The sequence below is a fragment of the Ictidomys tridecemlineatus genome, chromosome 7, assembly GCF_052094955.1.
Source record: "Ictidomys tridecemlineatus isolate mIctTri1 chromosome 7, mIctTri1.hap1, whole genome shotgun sequence".
NCBI classification, from domain to species: Eukaryota; Metazoa; Chordata; class Mammalia; order Rodentia; family Sciuridae; genus Ictidomys; species Ictidomys tridecemlineatus.
The window spans coordinates 114964575-114990588 of NC_135483.1; the positions used below are offsets into that span (position 1 = coordinate 114964575).

At 34.0% G+C, this 26014-nt stretch overlaps 1 protein-coding gene and 1 pseudogene across 2 annotated transcripts in view; one reads left to right on the forward strand and one right to left on the reverse strand.

Moving 5' to 3' along the window:
* Kynu (kynureninase) overlaps window positions 1-26014 on the forward strand; it is a 169308-nt gene that overhangs the window by 96722 nt on the left and 46572 nt on the right. For both annotated transcript variants that reach the window (XM_013358843.3, XM_040294268.2), the window contains exons 5-8: window positions 11196-11257; window positions 12675-12746; window positions 13920-13994; window positions 16608-16754. In XM_013358843.3, the coding sequence (XP_013214297.1) occupies window positions 11196-11257; window positions 12675-12746; window positions 13920-13994; window positions 16608-16754 (356 nt within the window). The remainder of the gene's footprint in view (window positions 1-11195; window positions 11258-12674; window positions 12747-13919; window positions 13995-16607; window positions 16755-26014) is intronic.
* On the reverse strand, window positions 20007-20296 carry LOC106144909 (large ribosomal subunit protein eL42-like; annotated as a pseudogene).

The following is a 26014-nucleotide window of genomic DNA, read 5'->3' on the forward strand; positions in this document are numbered from 1 at the left end:
AAGAAACACAAAATGCACACATACATAAGCAAGTAAAATACAAAGAAACAACATGAATCATGAGAACCCATGCTACAAAAAGACATATAATTCTCCAGTTGATGGAGACAGAACATGTATTTAATTACTTTTTTTTTCTGACATCTTACAAAACTCTTAAAGGAATTAGGGGGGAAAAGTAAGCCCCTGGGCTGAGGTTGTGGCTCAGTAGCAGAGCATTTGTCTTGGATGTGTGAGGCACTGAGTTTGATCCTCAGCACCACATAAAAATAAACAAATAAAATTAAGGCATTCTATCCATCTACAAAAAAAAAACAAAAAGTTTTTTTTTCTTTTTAAAGTAAATCCCTAAAGAACTAAATAGAAAGGCAAAGGGAATGGTACCAGTGACATTTTATGAGTTAGCTTGCAAGAGAACAAGTGGTCCAAAAATGAATAAATAAATAAATAAAAAGTAAATAAAATTTAAGTCTCCCAATGGTGAAAAATGGAAAGCTACCAACTTTACCTTTCAGATCTGTCAAAGGCTTGGAAATTACTGAAATTAAGCACCTCTAGAAGTGGAGGTGAAAACAGGATAAAAACAGATTTGTGGAAAGTCTGTCTAAAATGTAATTAGAATACCAACAAACCTGTTTGAGTCACCTTTTTTTGCTACTGTGACTGAAAGACCCAAACAGAACAATATTAGAGGAGGAAACGTTTATTTGAGGGTTCATAGTTTCAAAGGACTCAGTCCATAGGCAGCCAGCTCTATTCTTTGAGGCTTAAGGTGAGGCTGAACATCATGGCAAAAGAGTGTGGTGGAGGGAAGCAGCTCATATGATGATCAGAAGGCAGAGAGAGATCTTCACTTGCCAAATACAAATATGTAATCCAAAACCATGGTGCCATCTCCTCCAGCCACACCCTAGTTGCCTTCAATTACCACTCAGTTAATCCCATCAGGTGATTAATTCTCTAATTGGGTTAAGGCTCTCACAACCCAATATTTCTCCTTTAAACCTTCTTGCATTGTCTCATACATGAGCTTTTAGGGAAACCTCACATCAAAACCATAATAATGGTACTCCATGATTCCAGGGGAATCTTCCTAGACCTTTCTCCAGGAGAAGCCTGGTTAGTCTCTGGGGAAGGGAGAAAAAGCAATATTGGAAACAAATTTTAAGGATGCCCACTGCTGAATACCAATACTTGGGATATGGATGCCTCCTAGGGGCAGCTTCTGTTATTGGATTAAGACTTTCGCTTACAACCTCACAAACATTAATTACCAATGAATAGGCACTATCTCCAAGTACGTGAATGATTTAGTCAGTTTTTTGTTTTTTTGTTTTGTTTTGTTTTTGTTTTTTACGGCTGTAACTAAAAGGACCCCAACAACTGTAGGGGAAAGTTTATTTGGGGGCTCATGGTTTCAGAGGTCTCGATCCATAGATAACAGAGCCCATTCCTTGGGGCTCAAAATGAGGCTGAGCATCATGGCAGAAGAGTGTGGTTGAGGGAAGTAGAGAGAGAAAGAGACTCCACTCTCCAGATACAAAATATATACCCCATAGCCACCTCCCCTAAGAACCACTTCCTCCAGCCACACACTACCTGCCTCCTGTCATCACTCAGTTAACCTAATCAATGAATTAATCCCTGATATGATTAAGGATATAACACAATCATTTCTCCTAACCTTTAATTGTCTCACATATGAGTGACCTTTTCGGGGATACCTCACATCCAAACCGTAACAGTGCACTTTAGAGAGTAGGATTTCAACATATGAATTTGGAGAGAAACAATTCAGTCCATAACATTTACACAGTAAAAGAAAAAGAATAAATAAATGAGTTCTAATTTAGCTTCCAGAATTCATATTGGAGATTAGACAAGGCTACTGGGTTATCTGACATGAGGAGTTTTCCCAGCACAATGACTCAACATGACTGCTTACAGCAAACCCCATTGTATGAGTCAACTTTTTGTCTCTATTGTATTCAACAAGAATGTCTTAGAGGAGGAAAGGTTTGTTAGCTCATGATTTCAGATTTAGTCCATAGTGAGTCAACTCTATTGCTCTGGACCCAAGGTGAGTCAGAACATCATGGTAGAAGGGCATAGTGGAAAAGCACTGCTCCATTGATAGTAGCCAAGAAACAGAAAAAGAATAAGAGGCTACAGGCAAGATAAACCCTTTCAGGACATACCCCCAAAGACCCACTTCCTCCAGTCATGCCATACCTACCTTCAATTACCATCCAGTATGTGCATTCAAATAGGATGGATTCATTAGATTACAGCTCTCATAATCTAATCATTTCACCTCTGAATATTCTTTCATTAACACAGAAGCTTTGGAGGGATAACTCATAAGCAAATAACAATAGCTACCATGTTTGCAAAGGCATTCAAGTTTAATATGCTCAAATTAAAAAACCTTTAAGAACAATCTGGTTTGGGATTGTTGATCTCATGAACATGAAAAGTATTCAAAAATTTAGAAGGAAAAAACCTTAATTGAAGAGTTTCAAGCAAAAGCTTACTCTTTTGCCAGTCAGTAATTATTGAATAAACACTATACAAATTTCAATTTTTTAATGTAGTTACATTATAGAATCAAAATATTAACATAACAGATTATGATAGCAGCAAAAAAGTAATTATATATAGATTTCCATAGGCTAAAAACGTAGCCAATATTGAACAGAACATTGAGAATTTTGGATATGAAGTATTTGGGAGATTATGCATGAAGGTATATGCTCAGTATGTAGAACCTGAGTCAAAGATTTTCACAAGAAACCCTAGGGTGAATCTGTGCTGCCATGATTCCTTGATCTAGAGCCCACAGCAAGAATTGTTGGGAACTGAAAGCCAAAATCCAAAACCAAGTATCTCCTGCCATACCAGTAGGTCACAGAACACTTGATCCAACTGTCAGAATTACCTAGAGTATATATTTTTATGGACAATCTGAACAAATCAGGATTTTCTTAAGGATGGGTCAATTGTGAAAGCCTTCATGTGCATTCATTTTTTGAAAACCAGTTTTATTCATAAAAATGTCTAATATATAAACAAACAAACAAAAAACTAGAAAAAAATCTTGGAAAATTTGACCTGAATGTATGTATGCTTTTCTTACCGATGGATTTTTCTTCTGTTTACTAGATTTTTTCTTTGAGAACATAAACTGCATTCTAATCCTGTTATTTTGTGCTTAATACTTATCCCCTAAAGAGGAGTTAAGATGTTTATGCACAGGACAGGGAAGTGCTAAGGCGATATTCTGTAGTGAGATTTATTTATGAAGCAAGTAAACCCTATAAAAAGTTTTTCATTCACCATTTAAAAGTTTATTGCTCTGTTGCAACTAATTAAATGTGCAAGTGTTTTGTTGCCCCAAAAGTACATATATGTCACATAAAGATCCCCCAAATTTTAAACCAGCCAGCACTTATTGTTACTAAGTAAAAAGAAAAGGGGACTATAAATATTGTTTATTTTAAAAAGTAAAAGGATTTATTTTTTCAAAAAGTATATAAAGAAAATTAAATTAAACTGAGATTTTCATCTATCTTCCTCATAAAGTCAAACAATACACATTCTGGGTTTTTTTCAACATTAGCAACCAATTTTGACACTGAAACTCTATGTCCAAAAATTCAGTTTAATTATGACACTGACTTCCCAGATTTGGTACATATCACATAGATCAAGGGCTCAGCTCCTCTAGACAGCCCTCAATTGTGAGGACAGTCACAATTGAGGAATAATCCATTCCTCTGACTGACCATCTACATACTGAGGGATTGCAATGCCTTCTCCTTGGGCTTGATGATTTGCTAGAGCAGCTCACAAAACTCAGGGAAACACTTTATTCACTTTGATCAACTTATTATAATGACTACAATTCAGCAACAACCAGTGGAAGAAATGTAGAAAGCAAATTCATTTGGGAGAGGTGGGAGGTATGGAGCACACATGCCTTCCCTAAGCCTGTCATCTCTCATCACTTAGATCTGTTCTACAACTTAGAACCTCTCTGAATCTCATTTATGAGTTTTTATAGAGCTCAATCTCCAGATACCCTCCCATCCCAGGAGGAGGTTGGTAGATGAGGCTGAATGTTCCAACCATCTAATTATTTAGTCATTCTGGCGACCAGTCCCATCTTAATCAATCTAGAAACTTCATTGGAGTCATCACAACAGCATAAATCTAAATGTTTTCTAAAGGGACTCTATTCATTTGGGGAAGATCCATACATTTCAGGATTGGTAACAAAGGCCAATTATTTATTATATCACATGTGACTATATTATAGAATCCTCATATCAGCATTCAGATATGTTCTTCAACTCCGAAGCTCTCTGAATCTTTTAGTTTCAGTGATTTTGTGTTTTGGTTTTGGATATTGTATCAATGAAATGAAAGATTATTTGGCTCCAAAATATAATAAAGGACATAAAAGAAATAATTGTTTCTTGAAATGTACAATATCTGCCTTGTATACATAAAACTTAATGAAATATATTTTAAATATCTACATATGTAACTTCCAAAACCTCAAATGTTATATGACAAATGCATTCTTACGTTTTATATAAAATATTTTCAGTGAATACAGGTTCTTTTTGGTTAATGATTTTGTTGTTAAATACCTATTTTCTTCCCTATAGCTTATGAGGGAAAATATCACTGTTGTTTTGTTGTTATTGTATAAAAGTGAATTTAAGCAATATTTTTAAACTTGACTTTTTAAAATATCAGTAATTATTTATCTCCCAAATATCAGTAATTATTTATCTCTTTACTTCTAAAACTGTATATATTAAAGAAATATTCTTTAAGTCAAATTAAAAAAGTAATTCGCTGCTTGCTTTAATAAGAACATATGTTTGTTTGTGTATATGTGCGTGTATGTATGTGAACAAAATTATAATTTAAAGATCTTAATCTACATTTTTAGAAATTCCTTTAAATTCTTTAAATTTTAATTTTTTAATTCTAGATTTGAGTAATACTTTCATAAAATAATATAAGTGTTACAATGAGTTAAACAGAAGAATTGGGTTTTACAGATAGAAGTTTGAAGAAAGCAGGAGTAAGAAACAAAATTAATTGTTCCTGTCAAAGTTACTTTCCTTGAAAGGCAGGGACTATAGACAGACTGATTGGTTAATGCCAGCTTACTTTAAAGTAGCTAACTTTTTTCTTGTGAAAGGATAAAGGCAAAGGGCACTTCATTGTCATGCCAATCGAAAGTGGCCAGTTTGGGATTTTGGGCTCTCTGTTTAATCCTGATTTCTCAGATCAGATAAGCTGCTTAGTTTCACTTGGTGTCTTGGAACATTAGCATAAGTGACTCCATTTTTATTTTTAGCTTGATATTTTGGGGCTCAGAACAGAAGCTTTGTCCAAAACAATAGCTTCCTGTAAGTTTATTTAACAGTGTATTCCTTTTTTGTTGTTGATAATACATGCAGTCTCCTCTCTTGCTTTAGTTTCTAGGAATGGAAAGTTTTCAGAAAAATTTGATCAAGTTTGAATTAAGAAAAACATTTAGTAGCTTTCAATTTCTCATCTACACATATCATACTTCCTTTGTTTAGTTTTTTTTTTTTTTTTTTTTTTTGGTGGGGGGGAGGTGGTCCTGGAGTTTAAACCCAGGGATGGTCTATCACCAAGCTAAAATACAGCCCTTTTTTATTTTTGAGATAGGGCCATGCTAAAATACCCAGACTGATCTCAAACTTGCAATCTTCCTGCTTCAGCCTCTTGAGTCACTGGGATTATAAGTGTGCAGCCATTACACTGGCTTCTCTCTCTCTCTCTCTCTCTCTCTCTCTCTCTCTCTCTCTCTCTGTCTCTCTCTCTCTCTCTCTCTCTCTCTCTCTCTCTCTCTCTCTCTCTCTCTCTCTCTGTCTCTCTCTCTCTCTCTCTCTCTCTCTCTCTCTCTCTCTCTCTCTCTCTCTCTCTCATTAATGTGGTGCTGGGGATAGAAATCAGGGCCATGGCATGCATGGTAAGAACTCTATGACTAAGTCCCACTCCAGTCCTAAATTACTATTTGTTCTCACTCTGCCTTGCATTGTGTAATGCAAGAAACTTCTTTGGAAATTTCTTTGGAAGTAAATGTAAAAATTTAAGTCATAAAATAAAATAATATTGCAATAGTAAGCTATAGCAAAAGTCAAATGTATTTTTTCCTACTTGCTAGGTAATCTAACTCTGTCATGGACAGATACATTGTATAATTTGGGTAATGATTGAATATTTCAGGTTCTTAAAACCATAGTCTTTTTTTTTACCAAAAATTTCTCAAAAAGAAGGAGCAAGATAATAATAAAAATTATTATGTGTACAAATTAATAGAGTATTGAGAAGAAAAAGAAAGTGAACAACCATATTTATTCATAGACATAGAAAAGAATTTTGATTTTGAATGTGAAGAAAAACTATTAATAAAACATTTTACATAGAGCCAACAATTCCACAAAACATTGAATAACTTTCCATTATAATTAATGTCATATTATCAAGATGCTAGAAATAGAATTGCTGAAGAATATTATTAGTATTATTATCAAGCCTACTTCTCCCTGGGTACATTAAAAAATCACAAAGAGCTAGATACATGCATTTCAACTTATAAAAATGTTGTAATGTGACCATAAATTTCTTTATGTATTTTGTGGTTGACCCTCAGAAATTCAGTAATCCCTGGAAGCTCTACCCCAGCAGTTATAGATCCTCTGCCATACATTAGTCATCTCTACAGGCCACAGAAATTTGCTACTTGAAAAATAAAGTTTTAAATTATTTGACAGCCTAATTATAAATGTGACAAATTCAAAATAACACTTGCATCTGCTTAATAAAATATACAGAATATGGTATGGTGGTTATGAGACCACAAATGAACCCTCTTATCAAACAATAAGCAACTTGGAGCTTTGTTATCTTACTTTGCAAAAGATTTGAAATTATACTACTATTAGAAAGACACACAGGAAGTTTATTATGAGTTTGGATCTCCTATATTTGACTTATAAAGAGTATCTTGTAAGCAATGTTTCCAAAAGTAATTCTGAGCCAAAAAAAAAAAAAATTCTGCAAAACTTTGGGAAAGTTAGTTTTTCTCTTTGGATGTCAGTTTTCTCATCAATGAAAATAGAAATATCAAAGTATATATCTCATCAGTTTGCCTTGAGGATAGTATGAGATAATACTATTGACAAAAAATAATGACTCTGCTTTAATGGATACAAGAAAATATTTTAACTTGAGTCAAATATGAGTGACCATATCACAGGAATATTGATTCAAGTGACACTGATTGGCATGTTTTCATATACATGGAAGAGGACAGATAAGCTTTTATAGTCAGAGAGCAAAAAAAATAAAAAGTCTTAAATAAATATATTTACCAATTTTATTGGTGGAACCGACTGTCTAGGAGGAAGACTACAGCAAGATGGGGAAATCACAGGTATAGGTTTTATAGCATACTTAACTTTAAGTTTAGTGGAAGCTACAGGTCTGCTAAGCTTAGCAATATATTCTGAGAAGCTCATCTGATAGTTATGAAAATGTCAGGTCAGATACCAAACTTAGGCACATGGCTATTCAAGTGGCTATGACAGCACAAGATAATTTTGTCTTTCAACCTATAGTACCCCATCTCTCCACAATCTCAATGTTCTAATCAGCCAAGATTAAATAACAACTGGTCTGCAAGATCTTTACTTATAGATGCAGCTCCTCAGAGGACTTCAGTTCACAGTGCAAGTCATGTATTTAGAAGTGTTGGCACAGAGTAAGGGCTCTGTAATTATCAGCTTGCCAGCCTTCAACGAAAGAAGGCAGTGTTTGGATTGAACTAAGCTTTATCTTCTGAAAAAGCAAAAAGCAATCTTCAATAAATAAATAAGCAGGAAAGCATTCTTTGAGTGAAAGCCATGGCTCATCCCCATCTCAGACGAAGTGATTCAGATCTTGACATTTATTGCAGTGAATCATAGATGATCTCCTAAAATGAAGATCCTTTCAAATCCTATTAAGCTTTCTGGGAGCTTTTTAAAATTTTGCCTCTAAATACTTGTAGTTCTTGATGCTACCACATTAATTCAAATTAGGCTCTTAAGAAAAAGAGAAGGAACAAAGAAAACCAACTTGAAAGAATTGTAGTTTACTTTTAATAAAGGTTTATTTTCTTATGGAATGCTGATGATATTGAAATTTCTTAGAAGAACAGTGTTTTTAGAAGTACAATTTGAACCCAAAGAAATAGGTCAATTAGGTAAATTTTCTTTTGAAAATAAACCCAAAATCAGTTCAATCAGTGGTGCTTTGATGTTAAGAATGGTTTTTTTTTTTGTGTGTGTGTGTGTGTGTGTTGTGCTTTTAGGTTACATTTGTAATAAACATTTTTGTTAAGGTTTGAAACTGTATTATTAGCATCACTCTTAGATATACCTGTGTGTTCATGCACACATGTCAAGCAGATTGATCCTATCCTTGAACAAAGTTCAGTAGTAACTAAACACAGCATTTTTTGAAGTGCTGAATTTAATTTAAAGTGGTCTAAATTGTGATTTTTTTTCTGCATAGGCAAACAAATTATTAACTTCAGTGAGGGAGTACTGAAAAAGAATTGATTCAAATGTGAGCATGACATCAAAAGCAAGATGAGGGATGCCAAATGTCACTCTAGATTTATTTAGCCCCACACATCTGGAGGTGGGCATGCACATAGATTTACCATATTCTCATCCCAGAAAAATTTTAGGTGATCTAAAGTGAACATTCTATTTTTCAGAGAGCCAAAACTTCCCAGGAGTCTATAATTCTAATCACAACATAATGTTTGAGCTTCAAAGATTGAACTTCAGTAGAAAATCTCACCACTCCCACTTACTGCCTTTTCTGGGTTTTGTTGTTGTTATTGTTGTTTTGTTTTGTTTGTTTGTTTGTTTGTTTTGAATCATCATATGGGATATAATTTCTCATTTTCTCAGTGTACAGGTTGCAGAATCACATTGGTCATGCAGCCACGTATATACACACAGCAATAATAATGTCTTTCCCCTTCATCCTCTTCCCTCCCCTCCCATCTCCTCTTTCTACCCAATCTAAGGTGACACTATTCTTTTTTTTTTTCTCACATCTTCATACATGTATTTTGTATAATGATGAGGGTTTGGTTTTGATCTTGTGATAACCAACATATTTTCTTCTTCCCATTTCAAATCCTTCTTATACTAATTCTGTTCTCTTTTTCCCTGATTTTTCTTCCTGTTATGTTTTAGATATGAGGTGTCCCCCAAAGGTTTATGTGAGAGACAATAAAAGACATCATAGAGGTACAATTATTAGGTTATGAGAAATTTAACTAGTGTGTTAATTCCCTGATAGGAATGTTGACAGAGTGTGACTATAGGCTGGTAATTTGTGGCTGGAGGACATAGATCACTGGGGACACGTCTTGGCGGGATATATATTTGGTGTGCTCTGCTTCTTGGTAGGATGTCCTGAACCACTTTCCTCCACCCTATACTCTTCTGCCTCCCACCACCCACCAAGTAATGGAGTCCTAAAATTTTCTTTTGGCCACAGTAGCAAGAAAACTAAAATTGCTTTCTTTCCTATTTCCATTATCCCTGCTATTTTTGTTGTTTAATAAATGGTTTCAAACAAATGTGTATAAAGAACTAATAGGAATTCAAGAATGTAACCAGATTAGACATCTTAGATAATATTTTGTTTCAGAAATAGCAGTAAGAATTCATACCATAATATGAAGAATCAGCTATAATAAAGCTGTCAGAATTTTGGTTTTTGACCACACTTCAAAGAAATTTTCTTACTGTAGGAAAGGCATATGCCACTTCAAGCAATGTGAGCTTATTGTGTCCATCTAGTATGCCTTGTGGGGCAGGATTTTATTTAGTGCCGGGGATGTAAAAGGAGACTATTCTCATTGCCTTGATTTCAGACATTATTCACCTTGCGATGACCAGGGAAGCACCTTTTAATTCCTACCACTTGTTCACCACCTTGTAGTATCAAAGGGAAAAATAAGTGTGGAAATAGGATAGGAATGTTTCCTTGACGAGGTGAAGATGATCCCTTCCTTAAATGGTTATGCTAAATCATAAATTCCTAAATTGACTACATATTTCCAATGGCCTCTCCTTGACTAACCTTATCCTGGAATCTATCTAATTGATTTATTATTCCATTTACTGTCTATTATTTTTAAATGGAACTCTATCAAAAATATGTCTTTGGATATAAAATGTGAATTGTGTTTCCTTAACATCTAGTGCAGCCTTATAAACATTAAGGTACATTGCCTATTTTTCTTAGTGTTGGTAAGAAAACATCATTCCTGTTACACAAGTATAATTACCTTTAAGAGACACCATAAGAACTCAGAACAATGATGGCATCATTACTGTTGTTGCACTCTGAATTCTTAAGTGACTATTGTATTCTCTGTCTCTGAGTCTCTTTCTACTGCTAGAGGCCTCACTAAAAGGAATTAGATCAGACTATGATTATGTAGTGAATATGATATCTTTGCATGCTTTCTCATTGGAAAATATATATCTATATTACCTATATCTTAGTGCATGTGAATAGATCCCAAAACCATTTATGCTATTGTATTTTGCTATGTAGCTTTTTTTGTCTTGTTAATTATTACCTATCTCAATATAATAGCAAGGAAATATGTTTGGCAAGGTAGTCTTCTTTTATTAAAGGTACATTTTAATTTGATATTGGAAGCAACCAAGTTTTAAAATGTGATTGACCTTTATCTTTTTAGATTCCTTTTGAAGATATATGCATGACAAAATACATGTTCTCTTTGGAAATTTTTCAAACTCACTGATAGTAGGATAAATCCTTTTTTTCAAGCAAAATAAAATGGTTCATTATTTCTTTTTGCTACTTACAACTTCAAAAAGGAATACAATTTTTTAGCTAGTTATATGTTTGTGACTCTAGATATCATTTGATAAAATGAGTCATGTGGGTAACTTCCATTTCTTTATGATGATACATCAAATGTGTCCTTATCTCTAAAATCAGTAAGAGGGAGGAAGCGAAGAAATCCTCCTACCTTGTTTAACTTTCATGCATCTTTGGAACTTATAATAAAGAAACTAGATTTTGATATGTTTATTTTGCAGGAGCTAAGGAGAAAGAAATAGCCCTAATGAATGCTTTGACCGTTAATTTACATCTCCTACTTGTAAGTTTCTTTTCCCACCAATGTTTAGAATACATTCATTTATGGGATCTGATGTATTTCTATCTTTAATTCATGAGATTCTGATGGTTTGCTTATTTAAAAATATGTTGTGAGGTTATGTTCATTTTTACCAGGAAATGCTGGCCCATGACATAATGGTTTCTACATAATCATGGAAAAGTTGACTCTTACAAAGAAATTCAGAATAATGAAGAGTTCTTAGCTCAGAACATTAAAAAAAGAGTCATAGTGGATGAAAAGAAACACTGCTTGCAAGAACACAAAGCAAAGATGTATAGTTACCAGCAAAGCACTGAGTTTTTCAGAAAGACATTATCTAGTATGCAGATCTTTAGCAGAGAGAGATTATGGATCAGTATACATTTGTATAGCAATGGTTGAGGAGAAGCTTAAAAACACCTGAAACACAGAAAGTAAACTGCTGAAAAGAAATATAGTACCTTAAATGAGCTACTGTATTTAAAGTACTTCTTACATGTTAAATATTTAATAAATAATTTCATCTCAGAATGTCAGATGTATTCTGAATTTGGTATGTAGTGTCTATTGTAATTGATGCTTTGAAAAAAATTGACTTCACTTTTTTTAGTATGATTTGAAAATATACCTGCAAGTTCAGGCATAACTCATTTTGACTCCCAGGTATGTTATTTAATGTCTATTTGAGATTGGACAAAATTTTCATCATCTGTAAGTTTTAAAGTTCTTCTTTCTAAAAATGCCAATAATACCTACCTCATAGATCTGCACAAGGTTTGAATGTGATATGTAAGAACTTATTTAGCACCTGGGCCAATAATTAACAGCAGCTGTCAATCTCGTTATTATTGTCAATCTCATTATCTAAGAACTATGTGGAGAAATGAAAGGGCCCCCTGGCCAAATGAGTACTTTGTGCTAGTGCCTCTAAGAAAGACAATTGTTTCATGTTAAAGCTGAAGTAGTTTTAGTTGGACCTAAAATAAATGCCATAAAATAACATTGGAAAGGTGATGTATTGGAAACAAAATTGGTAGTGCGAGATAAGTCATTGTAAATAAAACACACAGAGAACATGATGTTTCAGTCTGATACTAGAGAATTTACTAATAAATACTTTGGGAAGATAATTTTTCAACTAACATTTAAGTATACTTTGGGAATTTGTTTTTATCTGATTTACATTTCCCCCTGAATTTGCTATTCCATTGATAAACATAATGAACTGATATCTTCTTCCTTTTCATAATTCATTGGAAACAGGGCTAATTGAAAAGCTACCCCTGACAGATATCTTAGATGTATAATTAATTAATGCCTTTAAATTTTCAAGATTCTAAAATGAAAGTGTGGTATCAACTGAACAAATGCAGAAATTGTATATTAATGCTTTCTCAATAAATCCATTTCATTGCAGTTATCATTTTTCAAGCCTACACCAAAACGGCATAAAATTCTTCTAGAAGCCAAAGCCTTCCCTTCTGATCATGTAAGGATTTCTTCAAATTACATTTATGTTCTTTCTACTCTTCCTAGAGGGACATCATTTGCCTGACTTGAATGTTTATTCACTAGTCTTTTCTGAATAACTTACACTAAAGAGATCTTTCAAATGCTTTTGATTTAAGAATTTTTTATAGATTGTAGATTTATTTCTTTTGTTCAAGTAAAACATGTGTTAAGGGAGGGAAGGATTGAATAGGAACATTGATTTATTAGCTTTTTAAAAAGACACTGAACAAACCGCTGGTCTAAATGAAGTGTGGTTATAAATTTTTTATTAATTCTTGTTGCCTTTTTATGTTATAAGATCAAATCAATACAAACCCCACTGCTTAACCCTTTGGCCATATAAAATTGCAATTTAAACCTGCATTTGCCCCTACCTTTTCACAGCAGAATAGCATAATTTTTCATGCCTTATTATTTTAAAAAACTAATAAAAATTTAAAATATTTCTCATGGTTCACTAAAATGTCATGTAGTATATCTTATCAGCAATTTGGTTGATAAAATTTGATTGTTCCAGACACATCCACAGAAAAAGGTACATGGCATATTTCAATTTTAGTATTAGAGAAACTTGATTTCTGCATTATATTATGACTGTTAACTATAGTGCACATATCATAATTTTAGGGCATGTAATTATGTCAGAATTAATAGCCATTTCCTTACTGAAAGAATCAAACTCTAATATCTTGAGAAAAATCATGCTCCGTGCAATTGTTTGTTCCCAGTCATATCTTATATTCTCAGTAAAGTCAATTCCTATTGTTCTTTCCTTTCACTAACTTACTCATGCTAGGTTAAGCCATTTTTGTATCCTCCATACACCTGAAGAAAGTGCATACTGCTCACATTGGTTTTCTGCAGATTCTGATTGTGATTTAGATTAGCAAAATCTCTCCTAACTCCAGAAGTCTAAATCACCCCTACATTTCCATTGGGCTATAATTTGTAGTATCTCAGAGTGTTCGGATTCCTATTTAAATCAGATTAAGCAGTTTTTCTCTGATGTATGAGTTATTCACTTTAAACCTTGACTTTGGATTTCATATAATAATATTTTCATTGATATTTTATTATTTGTTTTCCAAGTTGTTATGTTAATGTCCTTCTATGCTTTGGGCTTGATTTAATAAATAACTTCTTTTTCCAGTATGCTATAGAGTCACAGCTTCAACTTCACGGACTTAATGTTGAAAGAAGTATGCGGATGATAAAGCCACGAGAGGTATATGAGAAAGAAATAAATATTCATCATGCTTCTATTCACTATTGATTTTTTTTATCCATTTTCCTCAAAAGTTTATTATCTTCATTACTGTAATGGAACTTTCAAGAAAGTACAAAAGACTCATACTTCTCTTACTGTCAGCTCATTTTGTTTAAAATAGTGAATAACTCAAGAATTGTATTTATTTTTATATTTCACGGGCTACCCATCTGGTAAGCAAACAATCTTCTATTTATGTTACTGGAGTCTACAGAGTATACAAGGAAATGGGATGAAGATGATAAATTGGGTGTATCTTTTTAATTTTAAATTTTATTGCCCTTGAGTGCCATTAAAATCAGGTAAAAGACCAGTGGTATTTGTTGAATTTAAATAGTGATTATCTTTCCTGGCCCTTAATAATCTAAGTATCAAATATTGTCCATTGTCTTTGAACAAAGGAGAAAGGATGAGGTATACTTGGAAAATCTTGGCTTTTACAGCCTGACATACCCAGTAGAATCCCACCTCTCCAACTTAGTAGGTGTGTGATTTTACTAAAGTTATTTATCTGTCTGAGACTCCTTTATATTCAAACAGATAACAAAAGATACATTTGATACAACTTAACCATATCTTCAAGGTCTAAATTCTCATGTATTTTACCTTAAGAGAAGTGTAAGGCCAAGTTGTACACATTTGACACATAAACCCCTGCAGCTTCTATAATTTGGCGCCAAGAAAGTCACACAGAATAAATTATAGATTTCACATATGATGCTCCCAGGCTATTAAGCCAATGTTTGAACAATTACTTCTTTCAGCCCATAATTACTGTGAAGAAATTAAAGACCTGCTCTCTTCTCTTCTACTTGCCAACATGCAGTAAATTAATGGAATGAAAAGTTCTTGCACCACTGAGAGGATATCTATTTCACACATCCTACATGAATTGCTTATTTCTTGCATAAATGATAGAGTCACTATCAGAGGTTTTAGTTGAAAGTGACCAGCATTTTGAAGTCTTATGAGTTAATTGTAATCTTGGGACTCATCTTTTAGCATTACTAGATGATAACAACTTAGCATGAATGAGGGACATGTCTTATCATGGAAAACAGTTTTTCTTATTTACTTATTAATGCTTCTTTAAAGAAATAACTCATGAACTAATTTATATAGTACTTTCCATTACTCTTTCTTCTTAAAATTGTGGTGGTTAAACCTTGTTTGATTTTTTAAAGAATAAAGAGTTTCCAGGCTGGGGTTGTAGCTCAGAGAAACAGCGCTTGTCTTGCATTAGTGAGGCACTGGGTTTGATCCTCAGCACCACATAAAAATAAAATAAAAATACTGTGTCCACCTATAGCTAAAAAATAAATATTAAAAAAGAATAAAGAGTTTGAATTACCAAATTTTTATATAACTTAGATTTTTTTCTAATAACTACTGAAATGCTTTATAGCATATAAGTACATTTCATTTAATTCAGAGATTTCAATATCTATCATATTCCCATTTTTTAGAGATTCCAGTCTTCTTGTAGTAGAGTATATTACACACACACGCACACACACACTTAACAGGTAAGACATTTGACAAATAGTAATAATTATAAAAACTTAAAAATAAATGGAAGGAGTTAGCACAGTGGCACATGCCTATAAAATCCCAGCATCTCAGGAAACTGAGGCAGAAAGATCATGAGTTCAAAGCCAGCCTCAGCAACTTAGCAGGACTCTGTCTCAAAATAAAGTACAAATATGGCTGGGGATGTGGCTCGATGGTTAAGTGCCTCTCGGTTTAATCCTTAGTATAATCAACCAATAAAAATAAAATAAAATAAAGAAAATTTTATTAATGAGTTTTCCTCCAATATTAATGTAATTAGTCTACATTCACTTTAAAAGAAGTCAAATTTAGCACTGCACAAAATTGATAAAAACTTGGTGTATATCACAATTGTTAGGCTACAAGTATTGAACTGATTTCTTTCAGCTCAAGTTGTTTACAAGTCTAAATATAGATTTATTCAAATTTTTTACTAAGTAATCATCATTAGTTATAGGGTGATATACTAATTATTTGTAAATTGTTTTTCTTTATGTTTGGATCAGTGTCTTTCTACTTGGAGAATATTTTACTCTTAAGTTAGAAATATTAGGTACTATTCAGATGAAAGATATGCAAGTGATGCTTTTGGGGAAAAATAGTATATTGACAAATGCAATATTAATTTCCAACAGATTTCTCTTGCTATATGATATTCAATGGAATTGCACTTTGGGGTGTTTTATTGGATGGGTGTGATGAGAAAACAACCAATAGGTATACAAATAGTAAAGATTAACCTAAAACTTGAAGAACAAATAAGCAAGTATACTTTTGTAATGACTTGCACTTTTTTTTAAAAAAAAACTTATATTTTATTATAATTTCTTTTTAAATTGTCATTTCTTATAGAAAAAAAGTTCAAATTCTGCTCTTTATCCAGGTTTTGAAGAGCATTAATGCAGTGGAAAATTTTCACCTTTAATTTTTCTTATGGTGAGACAGCTCATGGTGAAATTATAAATATGTGATAAGAGTATTATTGTCAATATTATGTAACTTATACCTAACTTGACTTAGGGAGAAGAAATATTAAGGATGGAGGATATTCTTGAAGTAATTGAGAAGGAAGGAGACTCTATTGCAGTGATCCTGTTCAGCGGGCTGCATTTTTACACTGGACAGCTCTTCGATATGCCTGCCATTACAAAAGCTGGACAAGCAAAGGTATGTGCATTATTTTCTCCTTCCAGCTCACCCAACCATTCCTCCACCTGCACTTCTAGTGAAGTACCTTGGTTTCTGGCACTGTGAATTTATTATAAGGAAGTTTTTTCTTTAAAAAAGAGTAAGGCTTGTATAAATTTTTTAAAATGCACTCTGTTCTTTTTTTGCTTTAGATGTCTCTATTTAAAAAGCCAGTTTTGCATGTCTGTGGTCTCCTTCACTTAGGAACAGCTGCTGTCTGAGGTCTGCTTCTAGTGAGCAGCACAGGCAAGCTCCCCACAGGTGATGTCCCTGGAATTCAGCTGCTCAGACAGCAGGAAGCAGAGCAAACACCCAGCCTTGTAACTCCATGTGAGGACTGATAGAAACTCTGCCTTGCTACTTTGCTATTCTGTAATTCATCCTAAATATAAATTGGTTCTCACTTAACCCTAGATACATAAAGATGGAGAAATGTAGGATCAAACTTTATCAAGAAATTGAGTATTCACTCAAGGTACTTAGGAAGGCCATTTAATTTCTAAGAATCTCAAGAATGTTTTTATTTTCTTATACATTACTACATTAAACTTAAATATTTGACCACTTCTAAATTGTGTCTTTTTTGTAAATAAGTGTTTGCCCAGAGTGCTTCTGGTGTTTATCTCCCTAACAAAATAAATAAATAAATAAATAAAGGGAGTAAAATTCAATGCTCACAATTTACATTTAAAATTCTAAAGTAAGAATTCTATTTGATTCAGCATGTATTTAAAAAGATGACAATGGAATTTTATTCTGGACATTAATAAGTTATGGGATTCATACATATGTGAAGTCTAGTTAATATATTCAGTTATTGAAGCTAATGAGTGGAACTAATGAAAAGAAATTTAGCACTGTTATCAGCAGTCTCTAGGAATCCCCAACCACGACTTCCAACTGGTTTGATGGATAACTGTGAAAGTGGTGCAGTACAAAAGATATAAAGATAATGTATTTTTAATTTAGATATTAAATGTTAAGCACCCAAATAAAGGGAGGCCAATAAAAAACATCACATTTTAAAATGTTATGCAAATAATCACCAGTCCCTGATCCTTAGTATATATACATGCACATGTTATTAAACTTCCTAGATATGAGACAGAAAGAGAAGAAAGGCCATGGATTTCGGCATCATCACACTGTCTAATGTTTAAATCCTGGCTAGGTCATTTAATTGTTATATGATAAAGTCAAGTTTCTTGACTTTTCTGAGTCTCTATTTTTAAAAATACTAATCTGAGATAGCATCTACCTCAAATTCAGTATGCAAATATAGAGTACAAAACACCTCTTTTCTATACCATCTGAATGTAGATACACCTCATTGATCTTTGCCTTCCTATCCCTAATGATTTAACCACTACTCATCAACTCAACTACTACTACTACTGCAAGAAAGCTCTAGGCTACTCTTAAAGCAGAAAACTGTCACCCATGCTCATGTACCTGCTACACCTGGATGTCCTATCCTATATGCACCTGGAGATCAGCTTGGTTCAAATAGATTTGTCTCCCACAAAATGTTCCTACTGTTTTATACTACCATTCATCTCATCTCTCCTGTCATTAATCTTTCAACCAATGACTTTTTAATTTCACTCTTAGAGTCTGTCTTTCCCTTCATCTTCCTGAATCAGGTGGGAAGCATTTCAGCGGCAGTAAACAACATCCCAGCAAAATCAACCAAAAAGCAGAGATTCCTTTTCTAATCACACAAGACTTGAGGCTATAGTCTGACTGGCATCTCCAGAGTTCTCTTCAGTTTTCTCACACTTTTCACATGACAGTCCTAAGGTGGGGTTGTCCCAAATCCAGACATCCCATTTCTATTTAAGGAAAAGAGAAGGAAGAAGGGAGAAGTATCAGTGCAGCCGCTTCATCTGTCCCTTTCATCTGAAGTGCTAAAGCTTTCCCAGAAAAACCTAGCAGATTCCTTCTTGTGACTCACTGCCTTCTGAAGTGGCAGCTAAAAAAGAACATGGGTGAAGAAAGAGTTCACATTTATAGCCCCATAGGAGAGAAGGACTAGGAAAAAGGGGTTGAAAAAATATTTGGGCTTGATAAGGCACAATGTTTCCCATTTGTGCAGCCGCAGGATCTCATGGTTTCTAACTGGTTCTTGTGGCACTTTCTATTTGAGTGCAAACATCAGTTAGACTCAACCACAATCTGTATTTATTTATTTATTTATTTATTTATTTATTTATATTATGGCACTGGGGATTGAATCCACAGGTGTTTTGCCTCTGAGCTATATCCCAAGTATTTTTTTCCCCCTTTGAGACAGGGTCTTGCTAAGTTGCTGACGCTAGCCTCAAACTTGCAATCTTCCTGCCTCAGTGGCTGAGTTACTGGGATTATAGGTATGTGCCACTGCACCTGGCTCAGCTATTTAAATTATTAATGAATAGTAATCACAGTCATGGCCCAATCAGTCTGAAAAAAAATTAATAAAGTACTGGGTACAGTGACATGTACCTCTTGTTCTAGCCACTTGGATAGCTAAAGAAGGAGGATCACTTGATCCCAAGAATTTGCGGTCAGCAAATCTCTCTTAAAGAAAAATAAAAAAGGCAGCAGCAGAATATAAATGAAGACATGATTAATAAGGTATTTTAGTAAAGTCAAAGACACCCAGGTAATATTCATATAACCTTCACATACAAACATTAGCCTCAATGAACCATCTACTTAAAGGAAAATATAATTTTTGAAATTCTTCTAGGAGATAAATAAATGACTGATCAAACTTTTGACAGAAAGCTTGGCTATTATCTTTCCAGGTCTAAAAATAAGGAGTGAACTCTCATGAGCTATTTTTATAGAAGAGTATCAAAAATATTGGCATATGATATCCATGTGAGCAAAGAATTGGCTAGGAAAAATTTTTATCAAACACAACTGTATGTAAATATAGTAAGAATTGGCATGGTTTATGGATTTCTACTCATAATAAATTAACCTTGCTGGGCATGATGTCACATGAATGTAATCCCTGAGACTCCAGAGGTTGAGGTAGGAAAATCACAATATTGAGTTCAACCCAAGCAATTTAGCAACAAACTGCTCCGTGGCACATAGCTATAATCCCAACTTCAACTATTTAGGAGGCTGAGGCAGGAGATTGTAAATTGGAGACAAGCCTCAGCAATTTAGTGAGACCCTCTTTTTTTTTTTAAGTGAAGATAACCTCAACATTTTATTAGCATAACGTAACAATGAAGTTTAAAACTGAATCACTTGGCCTTTTCTCCTCTTATCTTCTCCCAGTTCCAAATGCTTGTATCTCTTAATAGCCAGTATTCTCTTAGATCTGCAGTTAGGCTCAACACAGTCAAGCCTCAATACAACCTTCTTTGTAGTTTAGCCTTTTGCCACTCTGTTTCCTGTCATATGCCATTTTTCCCTCGTGCGTACAGATAATTCTTGCCCTTCTTGTACTGTGTCACTTTATGGCATTGACATTTACTACATTTCTTATAGAACGTCCAATGGATCTTAAGAATGTTCACCATATTTGCAGGAGTCTTATCAGCAAGGAAAATAAAAGGAAGACCCTGTCTCAAAATAACAAGAAAAAAGGGATGAGGATGTAACTTAATGACAGAATATCTCTTGATTCAATCTCTAGTATTCCAAAAAAAGAAAAGAGAAGATGTATAATAAATTACCCATGGCCTTGAACTCATCCATGCAGGAGCCAAACATCAATAACCTGAAATATGTTAGTGAGGCTCAGTCCCCAAGAACCTAAGTTTTTGAAGCTATTGCTAAGAAGTTTTCAGCAGGTGTTTTACTTAAGATTTGATTAAATGAACCATGGGAGAAAGAATTATTAATTCTCCATGGAAGAGAAACCTGGAATCCAGATGTTGTTTTAGGATTACAGATATGGGAAAATCAAGCCACTTAGTTGTCAATCAGAATTTGTGATTTTGCAACCACTCTCTTCAGTGCTATCAAGGATAACTGTTTCTCTTTATCAAGCTTCATAACATCTAATTTCAGTATCTCCCAAAGGAGATATTACATATAGAGTTTCTGTAAATGATGAGTATTTTATTAAAAAAAATTAGTTCCTTAAGGGCCAGGATATTTTCTCTAATATTCCAGTTTTCACACCTCTTAACAAACCAAGGAAGGCTAAGTCTATGTTAAGCTGAAAAATTGAAAGTGTTTCAATATGAAATGTATACATCATTTGATGTATGATGGTTGAATTTCCTACAACTCATCTGATTTTTTTCACTTACTTCTTTAAGAATGGAAAAGGAGGCTCTATGTCATAGCAATCAAAAGGAAATTCCAAATGATCTTAAATGGGAAAAATATTTCACAATAAAATATGAGAGATTTCTCCAGTAGAATTCTTCACACTCTAGTTCTTTCACTAAATTATTTAGGCAACAAGATTAGGCAAAAGTTAGTTGAGTTGAGGAGAACATATCTTCCCAGCAAATAATCTGTCCTACGGAAAGTAGCATAAAAAGAAGAAACTATCTTATTGTCTTTAAAAACTGTTTTTAAGTGGACAAATTTAAGAGAGAGATCTTCAAAAATTATCCCATAGACTTTCATGCAATATTGTCAAGTTTGACGTAAATTAAATATAAAAAAAAACAGATTTGGTTGAGGAATTGGTTTTTGAGAATGATAAAGTAATCAGTAGAAAAAATATTTTATGGGGAGAGTATACTTTGATCTCATACTTAATGGGACTGTCTCCATACATAACTATCGATACCATCTATATAATTATCATGGGTAGATTAAATAGGTGCTTTAAATCTACTTTATAATGAAACTGGCACACATTGATAATTAAATGTTAAAAGTCATCATGCATCTGAAATTCAGCTATGCTTTCTTAGGAGGGCTGCAATAGGTTAAATACATGTCCTGGTTGAATTTCCTAGAACTCACCTGTCTCAGCTGATGACCATCACTCTTCCACTTGTGCCACCCTTGTGGCATAAATATCCAAATCTTTGTGATTTTGCATATATCTAAATTGTCAATATCATATTTCCCACTGCTTTTCTTCACATAATTTGTCACATAATTTGTGTATCATCAAAGCCAGGGCCTGGGAATGTCATCTATACACACAGAGAATGTCCAGATAAGAGACATTCTGCCTCCATGTTTTGTATTTGTGTGTTTGTGTGTCTTTGTTTATGAGCAACAAAACAAAAGCATGAAAAAAAAATAGAGAGATGACAAAACAAAAGCATAAAATATATGTTTGTTTTTCATGCTTATGTTGTGGCAGTCTTGCAGCAAGGGGCAAAGTGAAGTATATTTTACAGGCCCAACTCGTATTTTACTTGACTGACTCTTGTAAAAATCTGAATGTGAAACATTTGACCTTCATTACTAAAATTTTCTTACTCCTGTGTCAAGATGAATTTATCTTCCTGTCGGACTTCCATAGCATGATGGAAAATGTCTCACTGACTACTTTTTGCATTGCCTTATAATTATTGCTGTGCCTATGTTAACTCTCCAATTTAGAAAGCTTATGTCTGTAGACGGTTCAGTGACTGATTAAGGATGAACCCTGAGAACCTCACAGACTCCTGACAGTGCTTTGTCCACAGTGATTTATCTTTAAACACGTACCTGTACCTTTTAGGCCAGCAAATGGGTAAGAGTGTGTATATCAGCAAAAGTGTTGGTCAGGCTAATTTGATGGATCACGGTGTTCCAAAAACAAAATAAAATGAAACAAAACAAAACAAAAATAGCAGAACTGTGTTCATTCAATATAATTTGAAATTTCTGCAGAATGGTTTATATGGCTAATTATTCTGAAAATTGAGATACTTTTTGTAAATTTCTTCAAATTCCATTTGTATTCTTTGACTCAGTTAGGACATACTGATTTTTTTAAGTCATTAAAAATTAAGTGAACTAAATTATGCTCGGAAAATTACCTTAAGCTATTTCCCCATTTTGGACCTCTGAAATAAATCAAACAAACTCTATTTTGTGTGAAGTTCTTCAAAGGCCAGAAAAAGCCTGTAGAAGAGAATAATCAAATAGTCCTACAGAAATTTTTTTTCCTGGTTTTTCTACTTCTAAGTATAATTTTAAGGTCTTAAGACTGGTTTGCTTTACTTTCTCTTGTGTGTGTGTGTGTGTGTGTGTGTGTGTGTGTGTGTATGACTATGGATTGTACCCACTAAACTACATTCTCCAGGCCTTTTTTTTTTTTAATTACGTTATTGTTTTGAGACAGGAGCTCACTAAATTGCCTAGGCTAGCCCCAAACTTGCAATCCTCCTGCCTCACCTCCAGAGTTTCTGGGATTATAAGTATAAGCCACTTCATACAGCTGGTTTTTCTATTCAGGTCTCCCAAAACCTCTATTCTTACTCTCCACACAGCTATTATCTCTGTCTCATTTCTTCTAAATTTACACATTAAATTTCATTAAGAAAATGTTCCCCTTCTCTCCTTCTCTCACTTCTTATTTCTGGATTTGCCAGTCTCATCAATATCTCTCTTCCCTTTCTTTCTCTTTCCTTCATTTCTTCCTTCCTTCCTCTCTCCCTCTCTCCCTCCTTCCCTCTCTCCTACATGGAACCCAGGCCCTTATGCCAGCTAGGCAAGTGCTCTACCACTGAGCTATATTCTCACCCTCAATATCTACACTTTAAAAATAGAACTAAAATGAAGATCTATTTCTGAAATCATACATTGTACAAATGGCAATAATACTAGCTATTGCTAATAACCTACAGAGCTGCAGACACTTGACATGTGCCACACTACACCTAGTTTTTCCAGCGACTTTAATAGTTAACAGCCTGCCCTATGTATCAGCAGAGACAACTGAGCCTGAGAGAGGTGAAGCACTTTTGCTTGGCAACTTAACCAGCCAGTGAAACCTGGAACTGGAATCTACTGATGCTGATGCCCAAGTTTTTTGCATTGGCTGGGAGAGAACTTTTCTCTGCATTGTCTCCTTTTATATATGCAAACTAATCATGTAATGGCAAAGAGTATTTATAAAAGTCAAAGAAAAAAATATATAACACCCTCCCTTTTTTCTTACCTTTTTTTTTAATTGGAGACCTCTGTCTTTATAGTTGATATAATTGTTGCTTTTACAAAGATGGAAAATACATGATTTGCATTTCATGCCTAGGGAATTTCAAAGATAGTTCATTTCCACATGAGATTCTGATCAGGGCCAACATGAAGCAGTGCCCCTTCTCAGAGCCTCAAACCTACCTCTCTCAACTATTCCTAATTTATGAGGCCCCAAGTCACTGGCCTCTCCATCTTTCTTTTTTGGTGGTCTCTCAGGCTAGTTGCTCCATTGACAATAGCTTCCAGCACTGACAGCTATAATATTACTCCCATGAGCACCTCTTTAGTGCCTTTCGGGTGTTTGCAATAGCTCTGTCTTTAATTAAAACAGCTTGCAAGTCTCAGTATAATTGGAAAACCAATCTACATGACTCTGGACAGAATTCCAGTAGAAATTCCCAAGCTTTCCAAGTAGTTGAGGTGCACAGTACTCTAAAGAAATTTTATTCTTTGATACAGATATTTGTCTGCTCACTTTGTGTCAGGCTTTGGGTTTAAGGGAAAGAGAGAGATAAATATAGGGAATGAGAAAAAAAATTCTGCCTTTAAAAAGCACAGATTCTGACTGATGAGATACATAGGAAATTTCTTCAAACACTGCTTTAAGGAAAGATCCACTAATGTGTCTTAGTTTAACACAACAGAAATTATAGTTATGCATGTTCAGATTCATTTATCCTGATGACTGGTCCAAAACCACATCTTCTGAATTGGCTCAAGGAAATACATTCCCACTGAGGTTCAAAAGCTTTTATTTCCTTTTGGTGGCATCTTTTCTCATAATTAGGGAACATAACGTAACGTTGGTGCCAGATTGTTCCATACCAATTTTTCCCACAGTGTAACTGACTAGTTATGTACATCTCATTGCTGGTAGACTCCTAAAAATCAAATAGTCTCTTAGATTACATGTATTAATTTCAAAAATATGCAAAAGTACCCTTTTGGCAAATAAATTGAGCCCAGAAAGTTCTCCAGAAATTGTGATAGCTTGGCCACATTCAACATCTGAGTCAAAATCTACCATCCTCATTCATGAATCCAGGGCTTTCATCCAAAGTCAAGGTCCCTGACTTGCTTTTGTCCTCTCTTTTCTTTCCAACATCTTATGCCCTGTTGATTTATTTTTCAACAGGAAACTTCCATCATATTTTCTTTTATGGTAACTATAGCAATAAGCTACTGCACCTTATAAAAATATCAAGGATGGCTTGATATAGGTGGATGTAGCTTGATAAGGAATAAAATCTTAATACTATGTTACTCTAATATTATGTTACTGTAATTTGCACAGGTTGACAAATAAGTGCCTACTTCAGGAAGAATTTCATTTTCATTTTTTAACTTATCCTTGAATACAACCAGAGTTTTTAAATCACCAGGTTAAAATGTTTATCCTCACTTTGTTCTGATTCCAAGTTATAGGTTATAATTTTTAATACAACAAGTCCCTTGATTTCTGTGCAGATTTCTATTTATACTTTTTTATGACAGGCTTTTTAATTCAAATTGCTCTTCTTTTTGATTTCTTATGTTTAAAATCAAACTCTCTGGAAACTCCCAAGTATATTCACAGCAGCTAACTCCTTAGCATGAACCCATGTGTGTGTAAATGAACATTGTTCACTTTATAAAGTCCTGTTGTCTCCTCTGTTAACGCATGCTAAGTGATATCAATCAGTAGCTCAAGGACAAAGGATTTTCTAGTCAACTTATTGTGTATAATGTTTGTAATATTTCTTTATACACACAAGATATACATTTAAAGTTACTAGACCTTAATCTATTTTTTTAATGACAAGGGGTAGAGTCTATCACTGAGAGGCATCCTCAGCCTTTTTATTTTTGATTTTTGAGAGAGAGTTTTGCTAAATTGCCCATGCTGACCTGGAACTTGTGATCCTCCTGCCTCAGCCTCCTGCGTAGCTGGGATTACAGACATGCCTAACTTTACTTGGCTATCAGACCTTAATCTTAGAGTAATTCATCAAAAGTATGAAAGTGAAACTTTGTCCGCTGTCCTGGTTTACCTTGTTGCTATTCCTGTTTGCTCCTGAACTTCATTACAAACATTTAAAATTATCACATAGTGGGATTCCTGGATAAAATACTGTGTGGATTATTTTTTCTGCAAT